Genomic DNA, 22,444 nt, shown 5'->3' on the forward strand with positions numbered 1-22,444 from the left:
TATTATTGGACTTTTTTTTTATTATTAATTATTTGTTTTTATTTAACTAATTTATGAGATCACATTTAATGAAACTTTGATTTTTTATTCTCTAATAGAAATATCTTTAATTTGAAAGACTTTAAAAAGATTTTAAATATTAATAATTATTATATATTTTTTTCTAATATCGGATTACATGATATATATCAATATTTTTTGGTGTATCAAAATAATTTTTACTTGAATTACCCACGTGTATATATATAAATAACTGTTAGTTAATCGAGTTTATCATGTGGTATAAAAGCTCACATTTTTACTCATTTATATAAATTATCACACCTATTTTTAGAAATAGTTACACAAATATTATATACGAAAAAACTAAATTACTTTTAATAAACACCCACTATGAAAAGTGGTTTTTTTTATAAAATACCAAATTTGTCCTTAATTAATTAATTTACACTCTAAATCTTTATTTTAATAATTAAAACTTTAACCCTTTTCTTTTAAAAAAATTTCAACTATCACAATTATATCAACATATACCACTTGACACCACCACTACTACCAATAGTACCATCACCGACAACACTAGACCGCCTTCCTTACCACCGCGAGTACCATATTCGTAAATAAATGATTAATTGTATAACTCTTACTAAAAATTCTTACAACGATAAGATAAGATCATTATCCTGATACAATTAAATGATGAGATTAATATAAAAAATAAAAAATAATTTAAAATTAAATTTGAGTTGTTTATCATTATTTTATTATTATTATACTAATGGAAAAGATTAACTAAATCCACCAATAATCATCACCATTCCACCTAAGACACCATCACCACTCTGTCTGTCCGCCTGTCTATCGTGACTGCGTGTTTGTCGTCTCTTTCAAAATATAAATTACGCGGTCTCCCTTCTTTTTACTCTTTTTCTCTTTTCTCATATCCAATCTATATCTATTATACTATTACTCTTCTTCTCAATGCCGATCTGAGATTGAAGATTTACATTATTTATTAATTTATCAACATTCATCACCATCGTCATAAAACACACACACACTTACACTATATATATAAGCCCTAATTTATTTATTTTTTTATAATTCATTCATTTATTCATATAAATTAAAATTGAATTCAGTAAGATGATATCGGCATTGGATTCATTCTTGTTCTCTGCCTCCAGATCCTTATGCACATCCTTTGCTGTTTTTATTCAGATCCAGGTACATAATATATATATATGTATATATTGTTTTGAATTTCTTTGAATGTTATTTATTTATGGATCTATTGATTGTTATTTGTATATTCTTTTACTAATAATTGTAGTGTAAATAAGTTTAAAAACTTTTACTTGTAAAAAGGTTTAATGTAGTTGCTAATATATAACCTATATCTATAATTCTATATCTATGTGTATATATACCATATACACACACAAGAGAGTAAGTACCCGTTGGGGCGGTGAGATGGTGAGGGTGATAGGTCATAAAGGGTGATAGGTGATAGAGTATGATAGCCAAATGCCTTAGCCGTACGGGCTTTGTCGTCGGATTTAAAAATTCGTCGAAAGTATATGGAATGACATCTCTAATGAAAGAGCATGAAATTTTAAGAACACCCATATAATTTTTATAATATATCGATGTACGGTTTTTGAGATAAAAGATTTTAAATGAATTAGAGGAATAAAATGATTTATGAAGGAAAGAGAAAGTTGAAAGTCGTAGGTCATTGATGTATAGTATGATACATCATGCATTATCATGTGTACATTGTTGAATTTAAAAGTTGAAAAGTGGATTTGCTTTATAATACTAGCATTGTACCCGCGCGATGCGGCGACGGTTTGGTCGTGACGACGACTGGTGGTGGTGACGGCGGTCGTGGTGGTGACGAACTATTGTTGGTGGTGGGTGTAAGTAATTGATTTAATGTAATTAATGTAAAGGTATAGTGGAGATATTTTAAAAGTGGTAATTTTGCATCTAACACTTTTATGAGAGAGAAAGTGATAATTATTATAAGATAGTATAGATAGTATTGATATAGATATATGCAGGAGTTGGTAATCAGTTATTGTAAAACAAACATTAGGTTAAATCAACTATAGTAGTTGTAGTAATAGTGAATGTTGAGCTATTGGCTCTGTTGTATGCGGCCTAATTGGTATATTCGTGGGCGTTTTCTAAGACTTTTTTTTTTCTTGGCCATGTCAATATGTTTATCCAGTGAGGTTTGAACAGAGGATGCCTTACCACTAGGAATGTAGGAACAGTTGGAGAGGTTTCCTGAACAATTCCGTATATGTGTGATACATTATCTACGTATATTTTGGTCATGTTAGTAATTGGGTTAGTGTGGGTTTGATTTATACCGATGTATATTTTTTTTTACTGGACATCAAGTAAGTTTATTCGATATAGGGTTTTTGTTGATATAGGTGTAATATTGATGGATTATATGTTAAGTGGTTGGATGCAACAATGAAGAAAAGTAGAAAACCATCTTGAATGATTCCTAGGTTGACCTTACATTCTTTATCAGTACAGTTTGCAAGATTAACCCATCAGATTAACTTTTTGGAAGGCTAGGACTGGTAGTTCTAAATTAGCCATGTTTTTTCTTTTTTTTGGGGTTGTACTATTAGATTTAAGCTATAGTGTTATTCGGTAAATGCACATTGTAAGAGTTATAATGAGAAACTATGCTTCTTTTGTATTTTTCTAAGGTTTCCCTTTCTGTTTATTATAAATTCTTCATAGGATAATTTAGGGAGGTTGTTTTGTTCGATTTCGTTCTGAATTTACTTGTTCATGTGCCATGTTTGCATATTCTTCTTAGATTTGATGAAATTTATATATGCTGCAGGGATGTGTAATATGCTTACTTTTAGCTCTTGGATGGGCTGGTGCAGCTTATGTGAGGTATAACTATAAAACTTGGATAATAACCTGTTGTTTATGGTCATTTTCTATGAGACTCTTTCCATAGAGTTTTTGTTACTAAAACTATGTTTGAAAATTGAATACGTTATTTTTTATTCTTTGCAGAAACAGAGAAATTAGACAGATGAAGAAATGCATGAAAAATGGCAATCACTTTGCGTTTCTTAGTCACGATATTCGCGACCTAGAACATTCAAAACAGGTTCAGTTGCCAGGGGTCACAGTTGTTATGCCATTGAAAGGTTTCGGAGAACACAATTTGCACAACTGGCGAACCCAGGTACCATACAAGTTCTGCATATATTTGGGTCTTAAGGTCAAAATGCTTGTTTTTTAGGGTTTTTTTTTTCTTCATATGTGCAAGTTTCACACACAATATGCACTGACATACAATGCAATAATATTTTGTTGTACTTCAATCAAGTATTACCGTTTATCCTTTAATCATTCCACACCATCGATAACAATAGTTTTTTTTATTTTTAATTTTAAGGTTGAATTTAGTTATATATGTTTTTTTGGTAGTGCTTCTATTTGGTGGTAATATGGATTACTGAATGCAGTTAACCTCACTCTATGGTGGCCCGCTGGAGTTCTTATTTATTGTGGATAGTACTGAAGACCCAGCTTATCATGCTGTATCTCGTTTGCTTTTAGACTTTAAGGTGCTTTAATATTGTGTACCACTATTTCATATTTCCTTCGAATAGTTAGCCCTACTTCTTAATGCGATTGCGTCTTTATCTGTTCAAAAGCAACAATATGGGGTCGTTAGTGGATTTTAATTTCCAGAGATACTTTTCTAAAGCTTACTTATTCATATGTGTGCAGGATGACATTGATGCAAGAATAGTTGTCGCTGGCCCATCCACTACCTGTAGTCAAAAAGTTCATAATCAGTTGGTAAGCTGCAAATCGGCTTTTTGTTTTTTCTCTCCGACTCTCTCACTATTTCATGATCTTGAAGTCACTTAAGAGTGGGATCTAAGTGTATATGCTTAGACTGCTTTCATGAATCATTTTTGTTATAGTAGTAGCTTAACAATACATTTACATAAACTTTATTTACTATGTTTATGGCAGATTGGGGTGGAACAAATGCACAAAGACAGCAAGTATGTATTGTTTCTAGACGACGACGTTAGGTTGCATCCTGGATCAGTAGGAGCCCTCACTGCAGAGATGATAAAGAATCCCGAGGTATAATCATGCTGATACACATTGCTGCCATCTACTGATAGATGGTACTTAGTTCTTGAAATTTGATATCTATACTTATTGTTTTAGAACGCTATTTGTCTGAACACGCTTGGTGATTTATGCAGATATTTATTCAAACTGGCTACCCACTTGATTTACCATCTGGAAGTTTGGGAAGTTACTGTATATATGAATATCACATGGTAAAGCACTGTCATAACTGCGTTTATAGATGGTTATTTCTAGATGTAAAAGTTATGCCGCATTTATTTGTGCATTGGTAGATTTGGGTGGTATTCCAGTTTCTAACTCTATCAGGTAAAATGAGTCGGACTGAAAACTATTTTAAGTTGATAATAAATCGAGTCAAGACTTGTTCGAGGCCTTTTTTTGGTTTATGGAACCTCCCGACTAGTTCTTTTGAATAGCTGTGTTATTATTTAAATAATGTTAATATGTTATTGCCGTAGTAGTATATAGCTTACTGTATATGCTTTTTTGGACAACAAAAATGTTTCAAATAAATTAGTTTTGACCTGCACCAGGTTGGTCCTCCCATTATGTCACTTCAAGCTATATCTTTTTTATCACTTTCACATGGATTGTCTATAAGTTGTCTTAAAGCTTATATTGTTTAACATGAGATCCGTTAAATTGTTTCAGTTCTGAAAATTAAATTTAACAATCATTCTCTTTACAGCCATGCTCAATGGGATTCGCAACTGGTGGAAGGACATTTTTTCTTTGGGGAGGTTGCATGATGGCAAGAATTTTCCACCTTTCTTTTGTCTTCCTTTTGGTTTTAATAAAAGTTCTATTTGCTTATAAAAATTTACTGGAGCTCTTTTTCTCTTGCAGATGCATGCAGATGATTTCCGGACTGACAAACATGGGGTCGTATCACAACTTCGTGATGGCGGATACTCTGATGATATGACCCTTGCTGCTATATCTGGTAATCAAGCTTTTAAGATCGTTTAATCTATCAAAACCTTAGTTTGATATTGAAGTTTATGACCAAGAGTTGTATTATGTTGTGGCTCTGAAGTTTGAACTATGTATAATGTAGAAAATTCCGTTTGTTATCTATTAACAAGGATTTTGGTTTGAGACATATGACATGACTTGATCATTCTATGTTAATATTTCACTGTGATTCCACATCATTATACTGGTACTATAGGTCTCTATGATAGGAATCACAAGTCTTTTGGCAGATGGATTTAGGCTCATCGGATGATCAATTATGTCCTAACCTTCTGTCTGACTGGTTATCATATCCAGCTCCTCATATGTATCTCGTTTTTTGTAGGTGCTCATAAGAGGCTCATCACATCACCTCCCGTCGCAGTTTTCCCTCATCCTCTTGCTAGCGATCTTACCTTTTCAAGGTCTGAAAGTATGAAATAGAACAATTGTACATATGGACCAATATTGATATAGATGGCAAATCGGTGACCCGAAACATCTAAACTTTTAGCTGTGTGTTAAATAGTTGGGGCGTCAAATATAGAAAGAAATATTATATTGTTTCAATGAGAAACTGATTTTTTCATACAAAATGATTTGGTAGGTTTATGCATTAATATAAAAAGGGGTACACTTTGTAGAACCTATCCAACTCAATTTATATTAAGCTATCTACCAATGACTTTTCAAATTTTGTTTGTAAAAGCTGTTAGAGAACATAAACCTGATTAATCTATTTTTAAGTGAAAGGGACGAAATTGGCACCCTTGGAGAACAGCAATTTGGGATGAACAGCCCCAATTAATAAATTTGATCTCTGGTGTGCTGTATAGGTACTGGAACTATTTGAGAAAACAAACATTCGTCTTGGAGTCATACACGACATATGTAAATTGGATAATGAACCGGGCATTATTTTCTGTGCACTGCTACCTATCGTGGGGATTTGTATCCCCATATATCATGGCTATATTTCATATCGCTGCAGCTCTAAGATTTTATCTGAATGATAGTTTAACCGAAGAACCTGTTCTCAACCCTAATGGTAAGTCATATAATCTTCTGCTGTTTGATTTAGGTAGATGTGAGTTTTTTTTTTTCATTTTTTTTTTTCACTTGAGTAGAGATGAAAAATGGGCAGGTTTGGGTGACACAGCTCAATTGGGCACATTTTTGCATAATTTTGTATGGTTCCGGGCATGTTTATTAGTAGGTTTTGTGCATTGAAAATACTGTTTGACATTTTTGCATGGTTTTAAATGGATCCAGGCATGTTAATCTGGGCATGGTTTTATACGGACCCAATCAGTTACAAAACAAAGTCTATTATTACTGTATTGTTTACGTGTGTTATGACAAGTATAAATGGACAGAAATTCATAAGTCAACTTTTACTATGATCAAAACTACCTGTGAACTTATTGTTAAATCTTATGTAAATATTTCATAATTTATTTACCCAAGTTGTCCATGTATTACATGATAATAAACTAGTATATGCAAAGATTTACTTCTGTTCTTACAGTTTATGTTATTTATGTGTTCTCTTTTCTGCCAGGGTTGAGACTTGTTGGCTGTCTTGTCATATGTACCACCATTGAACTTCTTTCAATGTGGAATTTGACAAGAATAGAAGTTCGACTATGCAACATGTTGTCCCCTGAGGCACCTCCACTTTCTCTCAGCGCTTATAATTGGGGCTTGGTAAGTTGCATAAACTCATCTTATTCATCCAGTGCGCTTTTGTCAGCGATTTTTTATAGAAGTGACAGTTCAACCCATTTATTTGGGTTGATTTGCATTTTATGCTTTTTATGTAATGGGCCAATCATGTGGTGTCAAATTGTCAATAGCATAGCTTGAAAGGGTACTGGTTGAAAGGGTCCAAAGTTACTTGATGTATTTTTAAAGGCATACAAGTCCTAATCATATTTGTCTCGCTAATAATTCATTGACAAATCATATTGTTCATTTTCATTAAAAAAGAGATTATTGTTAATAGTATAAACTGCTTAGTCATATTTTCCTTGCTAGTAATTCATGCAAAATACGAATTGATGGACAAATAGTATTTTGTGTCAACCCAATCCCAAAGTTTATCTATTTGACCAAGCGGTCTGATTCATTACCATTTGGCCTATGAAGTCTTTCTATTCCTGCCCCTTTTCTTGCAAAGATATTTAATTATTATTACTGCTGGTTAGTGTGGATGCATGCAAGGCTCAAACATGTGTTTTGTTTTTATGGATCTGGTCCAATTAAATATTGTGCAGGTGTTTGTTGCAATGGTGGTGGATAACTTTTTATATCCGATTTCAGCAATCCGTTCACATTTTTCTCAGTCTATCAACTGGTCTGGTATTCGATACCATTTGAAGAATGGGAAAATACACAAGGTGAGATTTATGGTGTCCCCTTAATCGTAATAAATTGTTTGTAGACTTCAGTTTGTAAGTGTCACATTGGTCGAACTCACAGCCTGGTTGGGGATACACCTTGTTTATGATAGACCATAGACCTGCTGGTAATTTTGTATTTCATTGGTTCTATTAGATTTATCAACCTGGTTTTGTTTTATCAATTTGTTGCTCTTATAGGTCCTCCATCTGAACCTCATTGATCAAATGCTTAAAATCACCATTAGTAAGAGTAGACAATATGGAAAAGCTTGTGGACTAAAATAAATATTATACATATCTTGTTATAATGCAAGTGGGCATATAGGTGACTTTGGATTGTATTTCTACAAGGACATTGTTCTTTATATGTGTTAACTCACAAAGGCAGCAAATGTTTTTCTGAGAGATATTGACTACTTACTAAATTTGCTTGTAACTAAATAATGGTTACAATTTTTTTCTATATTTTCCGGAGATTTGATTTGTCCTCATATTTTTGATGCTAGATTGAAAGGACAATGGAGAAGGGTAAGAAGTTTTCAGATTTGGCAGCTAAGCGATTATACGCTAGAAAAGGAGCACAAAGCAAGATCTCCATTCTTGGTTCTTTGTCAAGAAGTCTGGCTCACTGGAGACAGCCAAAGAAATATGAAGTGTAGAAAGAATAGAAACAATGTGTTGCTTTTGGTTAATATTATCTGGTTTTTTGGAGCAAAATCTGACCAGGTAATGTAATTCATCCCTGTTTATAGATGGTTGATTAATTTCAATCATCTGTGAAATAGGGCATTCTTTTGATCCATTGGAGAAGGAAAAAGTTAAAAAAAAATTCGATTCAATTGATTGATTCTTCAGCTGTAGTCACCTCATGTTTGGCCTTTGGTTTTGTAACTTGTAAATTCAAATGTTGTGTAATTTAAAGGAACTACTGCTACCTCCAACAAATTCTAACATTAGTGTTTCTTTTTTTTTTTTTTTTTTTTTTTTTTTTTTGTGAAAGGAAAGTACCAGAGATTTGCGTTATGCATTTGCAGGTGATATTATAGTATCAGATAAATTTCATTTACACCTGGCTTAACTACCCTGTTATGTTCATATTGTACAATTGTAACATCTTGACAAACCTGCGACTCTATCTCGTTAGTCTTATCCAAATTATTTTGTTCTCGATTTACACCTTTTATGGGTTATGTGATGTGTATGGTAAAGAATATGATTCTTTTTCAGACTCAACATATATACCACTATTAATGATAATATATATCGAAGAGAATAAATTCTTTTTGAAATAGAAGAAACCTGTCTAAAGTTTCCCCTTTTCTGGATTTGTTAAATGGGCAATTAGTAATATTAGACATGAATGCCAATATATTAGCATATATGTTTTTATCTCATCAATATCGTGTTTAGACACATGAAGTTAAGTTTTCTGTAGCTAACGTATTTGAGGTGACCTATCAATCCAGAGGTCAATTAGAATAAGTAATGTGGTTTATAAGCTCTTGACAGAGGTCGGTTAGAATAGTTAACGTGGTTTATAAGCCCTTGATAGAATCATATCGTACATACATATTTATAGCATTTTAGTTCTGTTTACTAAAAAAAGTTGGAATCATCTTTTACCCAAGATGTAAGATCCATCCATTTTGACATAAAATTATCCCCGATGATCTTCCTTCCACTGAAAGTTAATTATGCCAAAGTTAAGAATAAGATAAAGTTCTTTGACAAAGAGCATCAATTAAAGCCTTAATTCCCTCTCATCTTGTCAAATTACCTATTTACTCCTACCCTTCATCATGCTATTCTTGCATTCTTGATTCTACTTCAACATCACCATTAGGACCACAAACCAAAAGATCCAACAGTTACAATCGAACCAAAATGAGCTGTTGCGGAGTTAAGAAACCAAGAACACTCTCTCCTTCAAGAAGTTCACCACCACCAATGCCACCACCACCGACAATCAATAACTACCCGCAACCAAAAACTGCCAAACATGATGTCCTTTTATCAATGCCTAATTGTAAAGTTCATTTAATGGATGAAGGGGAAGCCATAGAGCTTGCGAGTGGAGATTTCAAGCTAATTCAGATATCGGACGATGATATTTTGTTAGCAACCATAATCAAAATTAATGATGATCTCCAATGGCCATTAACCAAAGATGAACCAGTAGTCAAGCTTGATCCTCTTCACTACTTGTTCTCTTTGCGCCTTATCAAAGATGAGGCTCCTTTGAGTTATGGCGTGACCTTCTCGGAGAATGTCCATGGGAATTTCAAGTTGTTGGATAAGTTCTTGAAAGAGCACTCAACTTTTTCAAGTTCATCATCATCAAGAAAAGCGGATATTGATTGGAAGGATTTTGCTCCAAAGGTTGATGCTTATAATAATTTTCTTGCAAAGGCTATCGCAGAAGGAACTGGCCAGATCATTAAAGGGATTTTTATATGTAGCAATGCCTACACAAACCAGGTTTGTGTTTGCTACGAGTCCATACTTTTGCTTACATGCATGGCTAAGGGTGCCAAAATGGCGGGTTGGGTAATATGGTCTAGTATAATTCTCAATTTATTTTGGTTATCGTAATAGATGCTATTTGCTATGTTTGTTCTAACAAAAATTATTCATGAATCAAAACAGGTTCAAAAGGGAGGTAATGTGATCTTAAACCAGGCAATGGAGCAAAAGAATGGCATCTCTAGAACTACTATAAATGAAAGCAACAAAATCAATGGTTCAAGAAAGGAGAATGGAATCAACAAAAGCTTAAAAAGGTGCAATAAATACACTTTTCATTTTATTTTATTTTTGTTTTGAAGATTGCTCTCCTATTTGGTTATTTAAACATGTGTGCATATTTAGTGCTAGAAACCTCTCAAGGATGACAGAAAACATGAGCAAAGCAATGCTGAATGGTGTCGGAATAGCAACCGGGTCTGTCATGGGTCCAATGGTTCGGTCACAAGCAGGGAAGACCTTTTTTAGTATGGTTCCAGGGGAGGTCCTTCTAGCTTCTCTTGATGCAGTTAGTAAGTTGTATCATCCAAGCTCTAGTTTTTTTTCCTTCAGATACAAAATATGACAATTATGACTCATGTAAGAAAAACTTCTTGTTTGGGTTCTTTTATACTAATGGATCAAATAGGCAAAAATTTTATAAAATGATATTTGCTTATGAACATCATAAAATAGTTTATTTAAGTTATAAATTTTGTTACCTATTATTATATAGAGTAGTTTGGTATATAAAGTAACAATTGATTGACCAAATTAATTAACTTTTTTTATAAGAGTACAATCAACTCTTTGAACATATCAAAGTGTTATTAACCAAAAACTTGCAGACACAGTAATGGATGCAGCTGAAGCTGCACAAAAACAAGCCTTATCTGCCACATCTGGTGCAGCCACTAGGATAGTCGGTGAAAGGTAAGAAAACCTCTTTTTTAACATCTTCTATATGACTTTTCGTGTATCTCTTACGTGATAACTTACATTACAGTCATGTATTTTGCTATGCGGAAAACAGGTTTGGTGAAAGTGCAGGGGAAGCAACGGGCGATGTGCTTGCAACTGCAGGGCATGTTGCTGGCACTGCTTGGAATGTTGCAAAGATTAGAAAGGCTATTACTCCAGCATCCTCGGTCTCCAATGGCGTTCGCAAGAATGTTACTAAAATTCGATAAATTAAATGATTAAGTTGTGTGTCCTACTAAATGAAAATGATCATACAATTGTGATCATTAGTGGTATCTCATATGGAATTTATGCATTTAAATCTTAAACAAGCTATTGGAAGGAATTGGTTATCTTTGTGTCCTTGTTCTTTAATCTTCAAGTTTTTAAAACTTTTGATTAAGTCACGGGCAACTATTGGACTTGGCTCAAAAAGGTTGAGGACTTTGAACACCAAAAAATTTAACATCTAGCTAATGCATATGATTAAGTATACTTTATTGTATACTTTGTTAGAATTTATGAAAACGATGAATCAAGACAAAATATGTGAAGCTTGCTTCATGTGATCCATTTGGTCAACATAATCAATTGCGTCACTTTATCTATCTAATATCTTGTCCACTTCTCTCTTTATGTTGACCAAATTAATCACGTAAAACAAACCTGATATATTTTGTCTTGTTCCATCATTTTCATAAATACAAACGAAGTATACAATAAAGTATACTTAATCATATGCAAACAACAAAGGGTTTATTTTTTACAAAATAAACCTTTGGCTATTAAGTTTATCTATAGAAAACTTGGGCTACAACAATTACCATGGCAACTTCACATGCAAATGATAAAACCTCAAAAAGGTCAAAAGTAGAACACCCACAAAAGGCTATACACCAAACTTGTATTTACAACCAACATTAAGGGGTCAACGTTTTGGTATTTGTACTGTCAAACATGTTTCTAAGATATCGGTAGGACGCATGATTGATAAACATGTTTCTTTAGTAAAGTTTTGTTGTAATTGTCATATTAAATATATTGTTGTACGAATATTGATTTTGGTTATGGATTTGTAGGTTATCTTTAGTGTAAAATTAAGGTCTTAGCTAGCTATTCGTGTCATCTAGCAGAGTATATTTTATATGTTAGAACACCATTCAAGAAAACAACAATTTTATTGAAGATACATTCGAATTACAACAACAAAATTATAAGTAAAGAAAGTAGTACAAAACATTACAAGAAAGCAAAATAAAGAATAAAACAGAAACAGAAAGAAAGGCGAAAACGGGCTGAGGATATGGTTAAACCAAGGTCCCTTAAAACTGATTTCGGGCCTCCCAAGTGAACCCGACAGTTTCCCAGGGTACAACAGCCAAAGCAGTTAGTACTGCTGGAGTCAACCACACCCAGAATTTACCTTCAAGAACTTCTTGAAGTGGAGTGAAAGAGAAAGAGTATTGTAGATGATCCAGGATGGAGAAAGTGTTAGTGTTCTTGTTATTATCATTCTGATCAGTTACAAAACATATATAAATCAGATTTTGTTAAGTGGGAAACACCTGTTAACATTAGAAGGTTAACAATACATTAAAACAGATGTCACTTGCTGAACTAATGCAAGTGTTGTTCCAGGTGTTAAACCAGGAACAAAGGATCCCACTTAAGCCACAACCACTAACACTTGAGCCATCACACTTAGCCATAATTGAGCCATACCGAACTAGCCAATAAAGACGGCTCAATAGCGGCTCGCGGCGATGCGAGCGTGCCAAGTGCAAAGTGCGCCATTAAAACGCCACATTACGCCTCATCGCCCACGCCCCCGGTCCCGGGCTTGGGCACGGGCGCGAGCGCGTCGGGTGCTTCGCACCCTCCTAGCTCACTTGGGGTGTAGCCCCTTATAAGGAATTATAATTCCTCCAACACTCCTCCTTATAAACATACTTAATGTTTATTCTTCTACCAATGTGGCACACACTCACATTAGTTAATTATTCTTTCAACTCCTTTTAACATATCTATTAACTTGGATATTCTATGTTATTACATAAAATTTCCAACAATCCCCCACATTAATAGATATGGTTATTAAAGATAAATTCCGACAGTCAAGTATTGCAGGATAAGTAGGTGTTACCCTTTGAACTTTCCTTTGTGAGTGCACTTAGTCTCCTAGCAGTTAGTAGAACTTGATGTCTTTGAACTAACTCCTTTTTACGTAGACGTTATTGCACATCACACAATACTTTCCCTAGTCTGGTTAACCCCTCACTTTCGTGTCCGTTATGGTCATGGAACACTATCCTGGTTCTGCGAGAGCTCTAGGAATTGCGCCCCCACAATTCCATTCGAAGCGACCACACTTCTCTCTAACATAGGTGATTGCTCACTTAAAAGCTATAAGCTTAACCTCTATGATATCATTGATTTGATATAGGAATGGACTAGGAAAAATTTGCAACTCACTTTACTGTGGTGGGTTCTCCCCCCACAGTGACTGTAAACTCCCTTTGATGTTTGGGGTACTCCCCACAATGACCTCCTCTATTCGTACAATTAGGTTGTCCTATTGAACTTAGATCATGGGATCTCCATTTACATCTAGGTTAGGTTTTCCTTCGTACAAATTTACTCAATGGGCTTTAGTCCCATTCCTCTTGATGACTTATAAACTGCCTCACTACTTAAACCTTTAGTTAGCGGATCCGCAATGTTATCCTTTGACCTAACATAGTCAACAGTGATAACCCCTGTTGTGAGCAGTTGTCGTATACTATTATGCCTACGACGAATATGTCTTGACTTGCCATTATACATTGTATTTTGAGCTCTACCAATAGCCGATTGGCAATCACAATGTATACAAATAGCCGTTAATGGCTTTGGCCATCTTGGAACATATTCCAAGAAATGTCGTAGCCATTCTGCTTCTTCTCCAGCTTTATCCAATGCTATAAATTCAGATTCCATCGTGGATCTAGCAATTAGCGTTTGCTTGGACGATTTCCAAGTTATAGCTGCTCCTCCAAGAGTAAATACATATCCACTTGTGGATTTGGAATCTTTTATATCGGATATCCAATTAGCATCACTATATCCTTCCAATACAGCTGGATCTCGACCAAAATGCAGCCCATAATTCTTTGTATATCTCAAGTATCTTAGTAACCTAGTCATAGCCTTCCAATGTTCCAAACTAGGATTACTAGTATATCTACTTAGCCTACTAACAGCATAGGCTAAGTCAGGCCTAGTACTTGTCTTGAGATACATTAAGCTGCCAATTACCCTTGAGTACTCCAATTGAGCAACACCTTCACCTCTATTTTTTGATAGATGTTGCGTGGTATCTATTGGAGATCGAGCGACTCTTGAGTCCTCGGGACTGAATTTCTCAAGGATCTTGTCCACATAGTGAGATTGACTTAACACTAGACCATCTTGGGTTCGAGTAATTTTCATTCTAAGAATGACATCTGCTAAACCCATATCCTTCATGTCAAATCTCGCCTTCAACATGTCTTTGGTAGATTTGATCATACTATCATCACTACCCACAATGAGTATGTCATCGACATATAGACAAAGTATAACATATCCCTTAGATATGTCTTTGACATAAACACATTTATCACACTCATTAATCCTGAAACCATTGTCGAGCATGACTTGATCAAACTTTTGGTGCCATTGCTTTGGAGCTTGTTTCAATCCGTACAAAGACTTGACAAGTTTACAAACTTTGTCCTCCTGGCCAGGAGCGGAAAAATCCTCAGGTTGTTCCATATATATTTCTTCATCAAGCTCTCCATTGAGAAATGCGGTTTTTACATCCATTTGATGTATTTCCAAATTTCTCAATGCTGCAATCGCAAGCACCAATCTGATCGAAGTTACTCGAGTTACAGGCGCATATGTGTCAAAGTAATCAAGATCTTTCTTTTGTCTATATCCTTTGACCACAAGTCTTGCCTTGTACTTATCAATAGAGCCATCAGATTTCATCTTTTTCTTGAATATCCAACGATGTTCAAGTGGTTTACAACCAGGTGGAAGACGAACTAATTCCCAAGTATGATTCTGCAAAATAGAATCAATTTCACTCTTAATGGCTTCTTTCCATTGAGGCGCTTCTTGTGAAGTAACCGCTTCATGATATGTTTGAGGTTCACTCATAACCATATAAGAAACAAAATCAGGCCCGAAAGATTTTTCAATCTTTTGCCTTTTGCTTCTTCGCGGTTCTACTTCTTCTTCCTCTGATTGTTCTTGATGATCATCTGGAACAATCTTATCAACCGGAGTTGATGTAGAAGCTTTCCTCGATCCAAACGAGGAAACACATTTTCAAAAAACGAAGCATTTCTTGACTCAAGTATACTGTTTTTGTGTATTTCTGGGTTCTTAGACTCATGTACTAGAAACCGATATGCACTACTATGTTCAGCAAGATTTGAGGATTCACAATCGCTACCATGCTTAGTATATCCTATGAATACACAATCAACAGTTTTTGGTCTTATCTTTTGAACTTTAGGTGGTGGAACCACCACCTTTGCTAAACACCCCCACACTTTCAAGAACTTATAGGATGGTTTTCTATTAAACCATAACTCATAAGGTGTAACATCCCTTTTCTTGAAAGGTATCTTGTTCAAAAGATAGTTTGCCGATAAAACTGCATCTCCCCACATATCTTGTCCTAAGCCCGAGCTTATTAACATGGCATTCATCATCTGTTTAAGAGTTTGATTTTTCCTTTCAGCAATGCCATTTTGTTGTGGGGTATAAGGAGCTGTTTGCTCATGGATAATACCATTTTGAGTACAAATTTCAGCAAATGGAGAAACATATTCACCTCCTCTATCTCTCCTTAATCTTTTAATCTTTTTGTTGAGTTGATTCTCAACTTCATTTTTGTACAAGATAAACTTATCTATTGCTTCATTCTTGCTCTTTAGTAAGTATACATAGCAATATCTTCTACAATCATCAATAAATGTAATGAAATATTTGTTACCACCTCGAGTGGGAATCGATCTAAAATCACATACATCGGTATGGATTAAATCAAGTGGCTCGGTGTTTCGTTCAATAGATTTGAAAGATTTCGTGGTTTGTTTAGCTTCAACACAAGTTGGACATTTAGAATTAGAATCAATGTTAAAAGATGGTATACAATTTAACTTAATTAAATGAAGCATTGAATTAAAATTCACATGTCCAAGACGATTATGCCAAATATTAGAAGACTCAATCAAATAAGCGGAAGTAGAAGCATTTTCATTCACTTGCTTAATAGGTACAACATTGAGCTTAAACATCCCATTAAGGGCATAACCTTGACCAACATACAAACCACGTTTAGTTAACACAAACTTATCACTTTCAAACACTAAACGAAACCCATTCTTGTTAAGCAACCAACCGATACAAGACTCTTGCGCAATTCGGGAACATACAACACATTGGTTAACTTGAGCTCTCTCCCCGAAGTCCACTTGAGGATCACATCGCCTTCACCCTTGATATCGGCGGTGGCGGCATTTCCCATATACAACTTTTCTTCACCGGATATTTCTTTCAAGTTATGGAACATAGTCTTATCCGGACACACATGACGGGTTGCACCCGTATCAACCCACCATCCTTTGATTCCATCGGTGGTAAGATTGACCTCTTCCAACTTAGCCGTGAGGTCAGAAATCATAGCAACAAGAGCCATGTTATCTTCGATCATATTTGCCCTTTCCTTCCTTGGATTCTTGCATTGATCAGCTCGGTGACCAGATTCACCACAATTGTAACACTTCCCTTTGAACAAACTAACCTTCTTCTTCACACCACCATTCTTTGGACTCAAATCCATCCTTTTTCCTTTGTTCGTCTTAATAGGACCTTTCCCTTTACCCTTGAAATTACCTTTTCCTTTGGAACTTTGTCCATGCTCAACAAAGTTGGCCTTAGCAAGACCTTCAATATGACCACCATTTTGAGCACCTCTATTGTCTTCCTCAATTTGAAGACGAACAACAAGCTCTTCAACGATCATTTGCTTTCGCTTATGCTTAAGGTAATTTTTAAAATCCAACCAACTTGGGGGCAACTTTTCAATCATGGAAGCAACTTGAAATGTTTCACCAAGAACCATTCCTTCTGATAAGATTTCACTGATTATAATTTGCAATTCTTCAACTTGTGCCATAACAGTTTTAGAGTCAACCATTTTAAACTCTAAAAACCTTGCAACTATGAACTTTTTTAGTTCCGGCATCTTCGGTTTGTATTTCTTTTGCAAAGATTCCCCATAAATCTTTTGCAGTTTTTATTTTGCAAAATACATTATACAGTGAATCAACTAGACCATTTAACACATAGTTTCGGCATAGATATTCAGAATGCTTCCAAGCATCAACAGCACTTACTGATTGAGCATCAGTAGAACCTTCAGGAATTTGAGGTGCTGTTTCAGTTAGGAATCTCGCAAGATTCAAAGTGGTCAAAATTCAGTTTTAAGATTGTTAGAACACCATTCAAGAAAACAACAATTTTATTGAAGATACATTCGAATTACAACAACAAAATTACAAGTAAAGAAAGTAGTACAAAACATTACAAGAAAGCAAAATAAAGAATAAAACAGAAACAGAAAGAAAGGCAAAAACGGGCTGAGGATATGGTTAAACCAAGGTCCCTTAAAACTGATTTCGGGCCACCCAAGTGAACCCGACAGTTTCCCAGGGTACAACAGCCAAAGCAGTTAGTACTGCCGGAGTCAACCACAACCCAGAATTTACCTTCAAGAACTTCTTGAAGTGGAGTGAAAGAGAAAGAGTATTGTAGATGATCCAGGATGGAGAAAGTGTTAGTGTTCTTGTTATTATCATTCTGATCAGTTACAAAACATATATAAATCAGATTTTGTTAAGTGGGAAACACCTGTTAACATTAGAAGGTTAACAATACATTAAAACAGATGTCACTTGCTGAACTAATGCAAGTGTTGTTCCAGGTGTTAAACTAGGAACAAAGGATCCCACTTAAGCCACAACCACTAACACTTGAGCCATCACACTTAGCCATAATTGAGCCACACCGAACTAGCCAATAAAGGCGGCTCAATAGCGGCTCGCGGCGATGCGAGCGTGCTAAGTGCAAAGTGCGCCATTAAAACGCCACATTACGCCTCATCGCCCACGCCCCCGGTCCCGGGCACGGGCGCGGGCGCGTCGGGTGCTTCGATATACATTTAGAAGACAGCAGCTATGCCCTGGATATACATTTGACACATTTTTAAGGAAAATTATTGACACAATTTGTGAAAAAAACAACATGGTACGGATATTGGCTATGCATTCGATACATTTAATCTAAGACGGGTCCGTCTAAGAGTGCACTAAATATGAACACATCAGGTTCAATGCCTCGTCTAAAGCAAAGGCCTAAAAGTGCCGTTGGTTCGACGCAACTGACAGCAACACTTGATGGAAATACTCACAGTGTACACATGGATAAAGACGTCTTTATCTATGTGTGAGTTTCGATCCAAGATAGGGTAAAGTTTTACTTTGTAGAGACTACCAAAGATAAATTTAGCATTTTCATTATCTCTACTGTCGTTTAAGTTAAATGGTGTCAACCAGTTATATGAATCTTATTATCTGGGCATTGTTGAAGAGTCGGTTCCTGTTTTAAATGGGTAATGGGTCAAGAGGGATACTTTTCTCCTTAGGTTGGGTGTTGATGTTGATTGTGTTAAATGGGGTTTGGTTGAGATGAGTTGGGTTATGTATTTTTAACATGTAACTCCAAAGCCAAACTGATGTGTCACGAATGGGTTATGTATATGAAATGGGCGAAGTGGCCTATTCAAATGGGCCACAATGTACTTAGATTTGCAGCAAGGATAAAGAAGAAATAGGTGAATGTCACGAATAAGCTGCTTATGTATCTCACTTATAAAATGATTTTTATTGTTTATGGATGATTTAAGTGTCTTGATATATTCTATCATGGTTTGTTTGTTTTCAGGTTTCTGCTCTCAAAAGTAAACTTGAGCTGGTACTTCTTTTACTCTTACTCAAGCTATCGAGGCTAAAGAATCTTCACGATCCATAAGTTATTATGATATATGTGTAAAATATACGAGTAGGTCTTTTACTCTTTTTATTGAAAGCAAAAAATGGACAAAATCATAAGTAACCAAACTAATAAGTTATGACATATCGACTAGACCCGCCACGGCTCTCATTAATTTCATCACATGCGTTGAATCAGATGTATATGGAACATGAAGTTTATAAGTATAATTTTAATTTAAATGCATCCGTTATAATCGGTATTTAATTTCAAATAGATATATTAACTTGATACCTTATAACTTGTAAACTTTAATCATCTTTATGATAGACATAGTCTAAATTCTGTGTACAAGTGCGTAAGATAACTTTTTCAACAACATGGTCCTAATTATAATACAAACCAGGTGGTTCACAAAGCCATTATCATTTTTTCGTTTTTTTCCCCTTATAAGACAATACCTTACTGCGACATAATAATTATCTCTAATAACAAACTATAAAGAAATAAAATGGTAAAGATAATTAGAAACCAAGTATCATGCTAAAACTAAAGACAAAACTATTTATAAAAGAGTCAAAAAGGTATAGGTTAAACGGAAATGTTAAAAACAATAAAGGAACGAAGGCTATTAAGAATCACAAAATATACTTGGAAATATTTTACCAAGTGTAGAAAACTTAAATGTTAAAATGCAAAGTATATATATGGAAGAAAAAAAAAAAAAAAACTAAACCATAGCAAAAATAAAAAGAAAAGAAAACATTGTTAACAAATAAAAGTTTACTAAATATATGTCATTATTATAAAATATATATATTATAGAAAAAAACAAACATTTACAGAATAGATGTTAAAAATACAAATTGTTACAAAAAGGGAAAGATAATTTGAGACCAACTAAAAAAAGTCCAAAAAGGACCATTGATTTTCGTAAGTTACACACCACCATCATGATCTACTATGATATACAAGACTTTTTTGTAAAAACACTAAGACTTTCAAGCGACGGGCCCATAGAAAAATCATGTGTAAGTTAACTTACACACTTACACATGTGTAAGTTACACATGTGTAAGTTACACATGTGTAAGTAACTTACACATGATTTTTCTATGAATCCATTGCCGGAAAGTCTTAGTGTTTTTACAAAAAAGTCTTGTATATCGTAGTAGATCATGATGGTGTACAAAAATCAATGGTCCTAGTTGGTCCTAAAATAAGAGGTGGTCTCAAATTATATGGCGTTATCTTTTATGTTTGCAAGACATTACAAGTTTGAGGTCCCTGCTTTTTACAAAGTTATCTTATGGCGAAAGTTTTGATTTATAAAACGTATTAATACTATTTGATTTGTTTGATCCATATAAGCCGTTTCAATTTTAGTTTATACTCCCTCCGTCCCATATTAAATGTCATATTTTGACTTTTTGAGTCTTTTTCTTAAAACTTTGACCGTAAATATTTATTCAAATAGCTATTAAGCCTTAGTCAAATATTTTTACTCATAAATATATTAATTACTCGTAAATATTTTTATATAACACTTAATAGCTATTTGAATAAAAAATATTTACGAGTAAAATTAATATATGTTATATCAAGTGTTATATAACACAAATAAAAATATAACCTTTTTTGAGTTTTTTTCTTTCAATTTTGACCGTTTCGGCAGCCAGGTGCTGGAAACTAGATGACTTTTGGGGGCCAGTTTCAATACCTTTCGGCTTGTATCGCTTCCCATCGATAGTGAAAATCATAAATAGTTCCTTCCAATTTGCTTGAACTGTGTTCAAGGTGGCTAACCATTGAATACCCAAAACTAAATCAACAATTGAAAAAAGGTGAAAATCTTCAATAATTATCAAATCATTAATATGTACATGAAGACTTTTGCAAATCTGGTCACATCGAATTACATCACCATTACCTATTTGAACCCTGAAAGGTGGTACCGGCTGGGTCTCAAGTTTAAGTTCTTTCACTATACAATCTGATATAAAATTGTGGGTGGATCCCCCATCAATTAAAATTTAAACCTCAGTAGAATAGCATGCAGACTGATCCCGGTTGTCTCCTATTGCACCACATCAGAGTTAGAATCTTGTTGCTTCAACGAGTCTTCTTCATCAATTTCTAAGATTGTTAGTGTACCGGCTTTACATCTATGGCCCGGCCCGTATTTGCCCCCACAACGGAAGCACTCACCCTTTAGGTATCTGGTTTGCCTTTCTGTCTCCGATAGTCGGAAGGGATTTTTGGGTTGGGTTGATATTTGGGCTGTGGTGGTAGTAGTAGCAGTAGTTTTGGGGTCGGTTATGGTTGGCTTTGAACTGAGATTCCAAGAACTTTTGTTGGGTCGAGGAGAGACAAGTTTGGATTCAAATTCTAGGGCAAGACTCATTGCGTTGTAAACAGTTCGAGGCATATTAATCCTGACATCCGCCTTCAGTTCCTCCTTTAATCCGTTAAGAAAGACTGCCAAGAGACAATGCTCTGGCCAATTAGAAACTCGGGAAGATCTTTTTGCGAATTCTTGTCGGTATTCTTGCACCGAGCCAGTTTGTTTTATGCTACATAAAAATTCATCAGGATTTTGAAATTCTGCTGGACCAAAATTTTTAGTAAATGCTTGCACTAAATCTTCCCAAAACATAACGGACTGATCCACTGAAAGCCAAGAATACAAGTCTAGTGCATCACCCTCTAAATGCATAGAGGCAATATCAACTTTCTCTTCATCTGGTATTCGGTAATACCTGAAATACTTTTCAGCCTTCAACACCCACCCACGAGGATCCCCTGTGCTGAAAACAGGAAATTCAATCTTGTTATAGGGACGAAATGAATGTTGATTCCTCCCTGAGCTTTCTGCTTCATCATAACGACTTCCCTTTAATTTTTCTCCAGCCTTTAGGGCAGCAATATCTTCCTTCATTGTATCAATGGATTCCAATTTAGCGGCTATGGCTGCTAACTGGGCAGCAATCTGATCAGGATCGGAACCACTGTTCTCGGAACTATTCCGGGTTTGAACCATCTTCGATTTCCCGGCAATGGAACCAAATCATAGGATCAAGTATTCAAGCAGGATATTTTTATTTAGGATATTTTTATTTATATTGAAATAGACAGCGCGATTCGAGAGGGGCAAAGTCTCCAATTACATGATACTTTGTAAATGAAAAACTGGAATACCAAAATGAAAGAGAACATCCTGCTTGTATAGGCCTTAATATTTAATAGTTTCCATTAAAGAGGGCAAAGGGACAGGTCCTCAATCCCCATCTTTAACCTTCCAACTTTCTGTTAATAATTAGCTTAGTTATTGCTCCCCATTCTTCCAAATTCCTGCTGGTTTTGTGACCCAATGGATC

At 34.9% G+C, this 22,444-nt stretch overlaps 2 protein-coding genes across 2 annotated transcripts; both read left to right on the forward strand.

Moving 5' to 3' along the window:
* The first annotated feature begins 1,096 nt into the window (after positions 1–1,096).
* LOC122600160 lies at positions 1,097–8,465 on the forward strand. Its single transcript, XM_043772829.1, has 14 exons — positions 1,097–1,227; positions 2,876–2,931; positions 3,058–3,232; positions 3,516–3,617; positions 3,784–3,855; positions 4,036–4,152; positions 4,278–4,355; positions 4,853–4,915; positions 5,011–5,107; positions 5,465–5,543; positions 5,955–6,166; positions 6,680–6,825; positions 7,395–7,517; positions 8,027–8,465. The coding sequence occupies exons 1-14, from the start codon at positions 1,147–1,149 to the stop codon at positions 8,177–8,179; spliced, it is 1,554 nt and encodes a 517-aa protein (XP_043628764.1). The 5' UTR covers positions 1,097–1,146; the 3' UTR covers positions 8,180–8,465.
* An 874-nt stretch (positions 8,466–9,339) lies between these two features.
* On the forward strand, positions 9,340–11,385 carry LOC122600928 (senescence/dehydration-associated protein At4g35985, chloroplastic-like). Its single transcript, XM_043773707.1, has 5 exons — positions 9,340–9,998; positions 10,167–10,300; positions 10,389–10,555; positions 10,871–10,955; positions 11,056–11,385. The coding sequence occupies exons 1-5, from the start codon at positions 9,405–9,407 to the stop codon at positions 11,210–11,212; spliced, it is 1,137 nt and encodes a 378-aa protein (XP_043629642.1). The 5' UTR covers positions 9,340–9,404; the 3' UTR covers positions 11,213–11,385.
* Positions 11,386–22,444: the final 11,059 nt, after the last annotated feature.

Source organism: Erigeron canadensis, chromosome 5 (assembly GCF_010389155.1).
Source record: "Erigeron canadensis isolate Cc75 chromosome 5, C_canadensis_v1, whole genome shotgun sequence".
NCBI classification, from domain to species: Eukaryota; Viridiplantae; Streptophyta; class Magnoliopsida; order Asterales; family Asteraceae; genus Erigeron; species Erigeron canadensis.

Excerpts from the sequence above, each read along its gene's own strand:
- LOC122600928 (XM_043773707.1), top strand. The coding sequence starts at position 9,405 with ATGAGCTGTTGCGGAGTTAAGAAACCAAGAACACTCTCTCCTTCAAGA. Across the intron at positions 10,301-10,388 it reads ATCAACAAAAGCTTAAAAAG|TGCTAGAAACCTCTCAAGGA; the intron begins GTGCAATAAATA and ends GTGCATATTTAG. Across the intron at positions 10,556-10,870 it reads AGCTTCTCTTGATGCAGTTA|ACACAGTAATGGATGCAGCT; the intron begins GTAAGTTGTATC and ends AAAAACTTGCAG.
- LOC122600160 (XM_043772829.1), top strand. The coding sequence starts at position 1,147 with ATGATATCGGCATTGGATTCATTCTTGTTCTCTGCCTCCAGATCCTTA. Across the intron at positions 3,233-3,515 it reads TGCACAACTGGCGAACCCAG|TTAACCTCACTCTATGGTGG; the intron begins GTACCATACAAG and ends TACTGAATGCAG. Across the intron at positions 4,153-4,277 it reads AGATGATAAAGAATCCCGAG|ATATTTATTCAAACTGGCTA; the intron begins GTATAATCATGC and ends TGATTTATGCAG.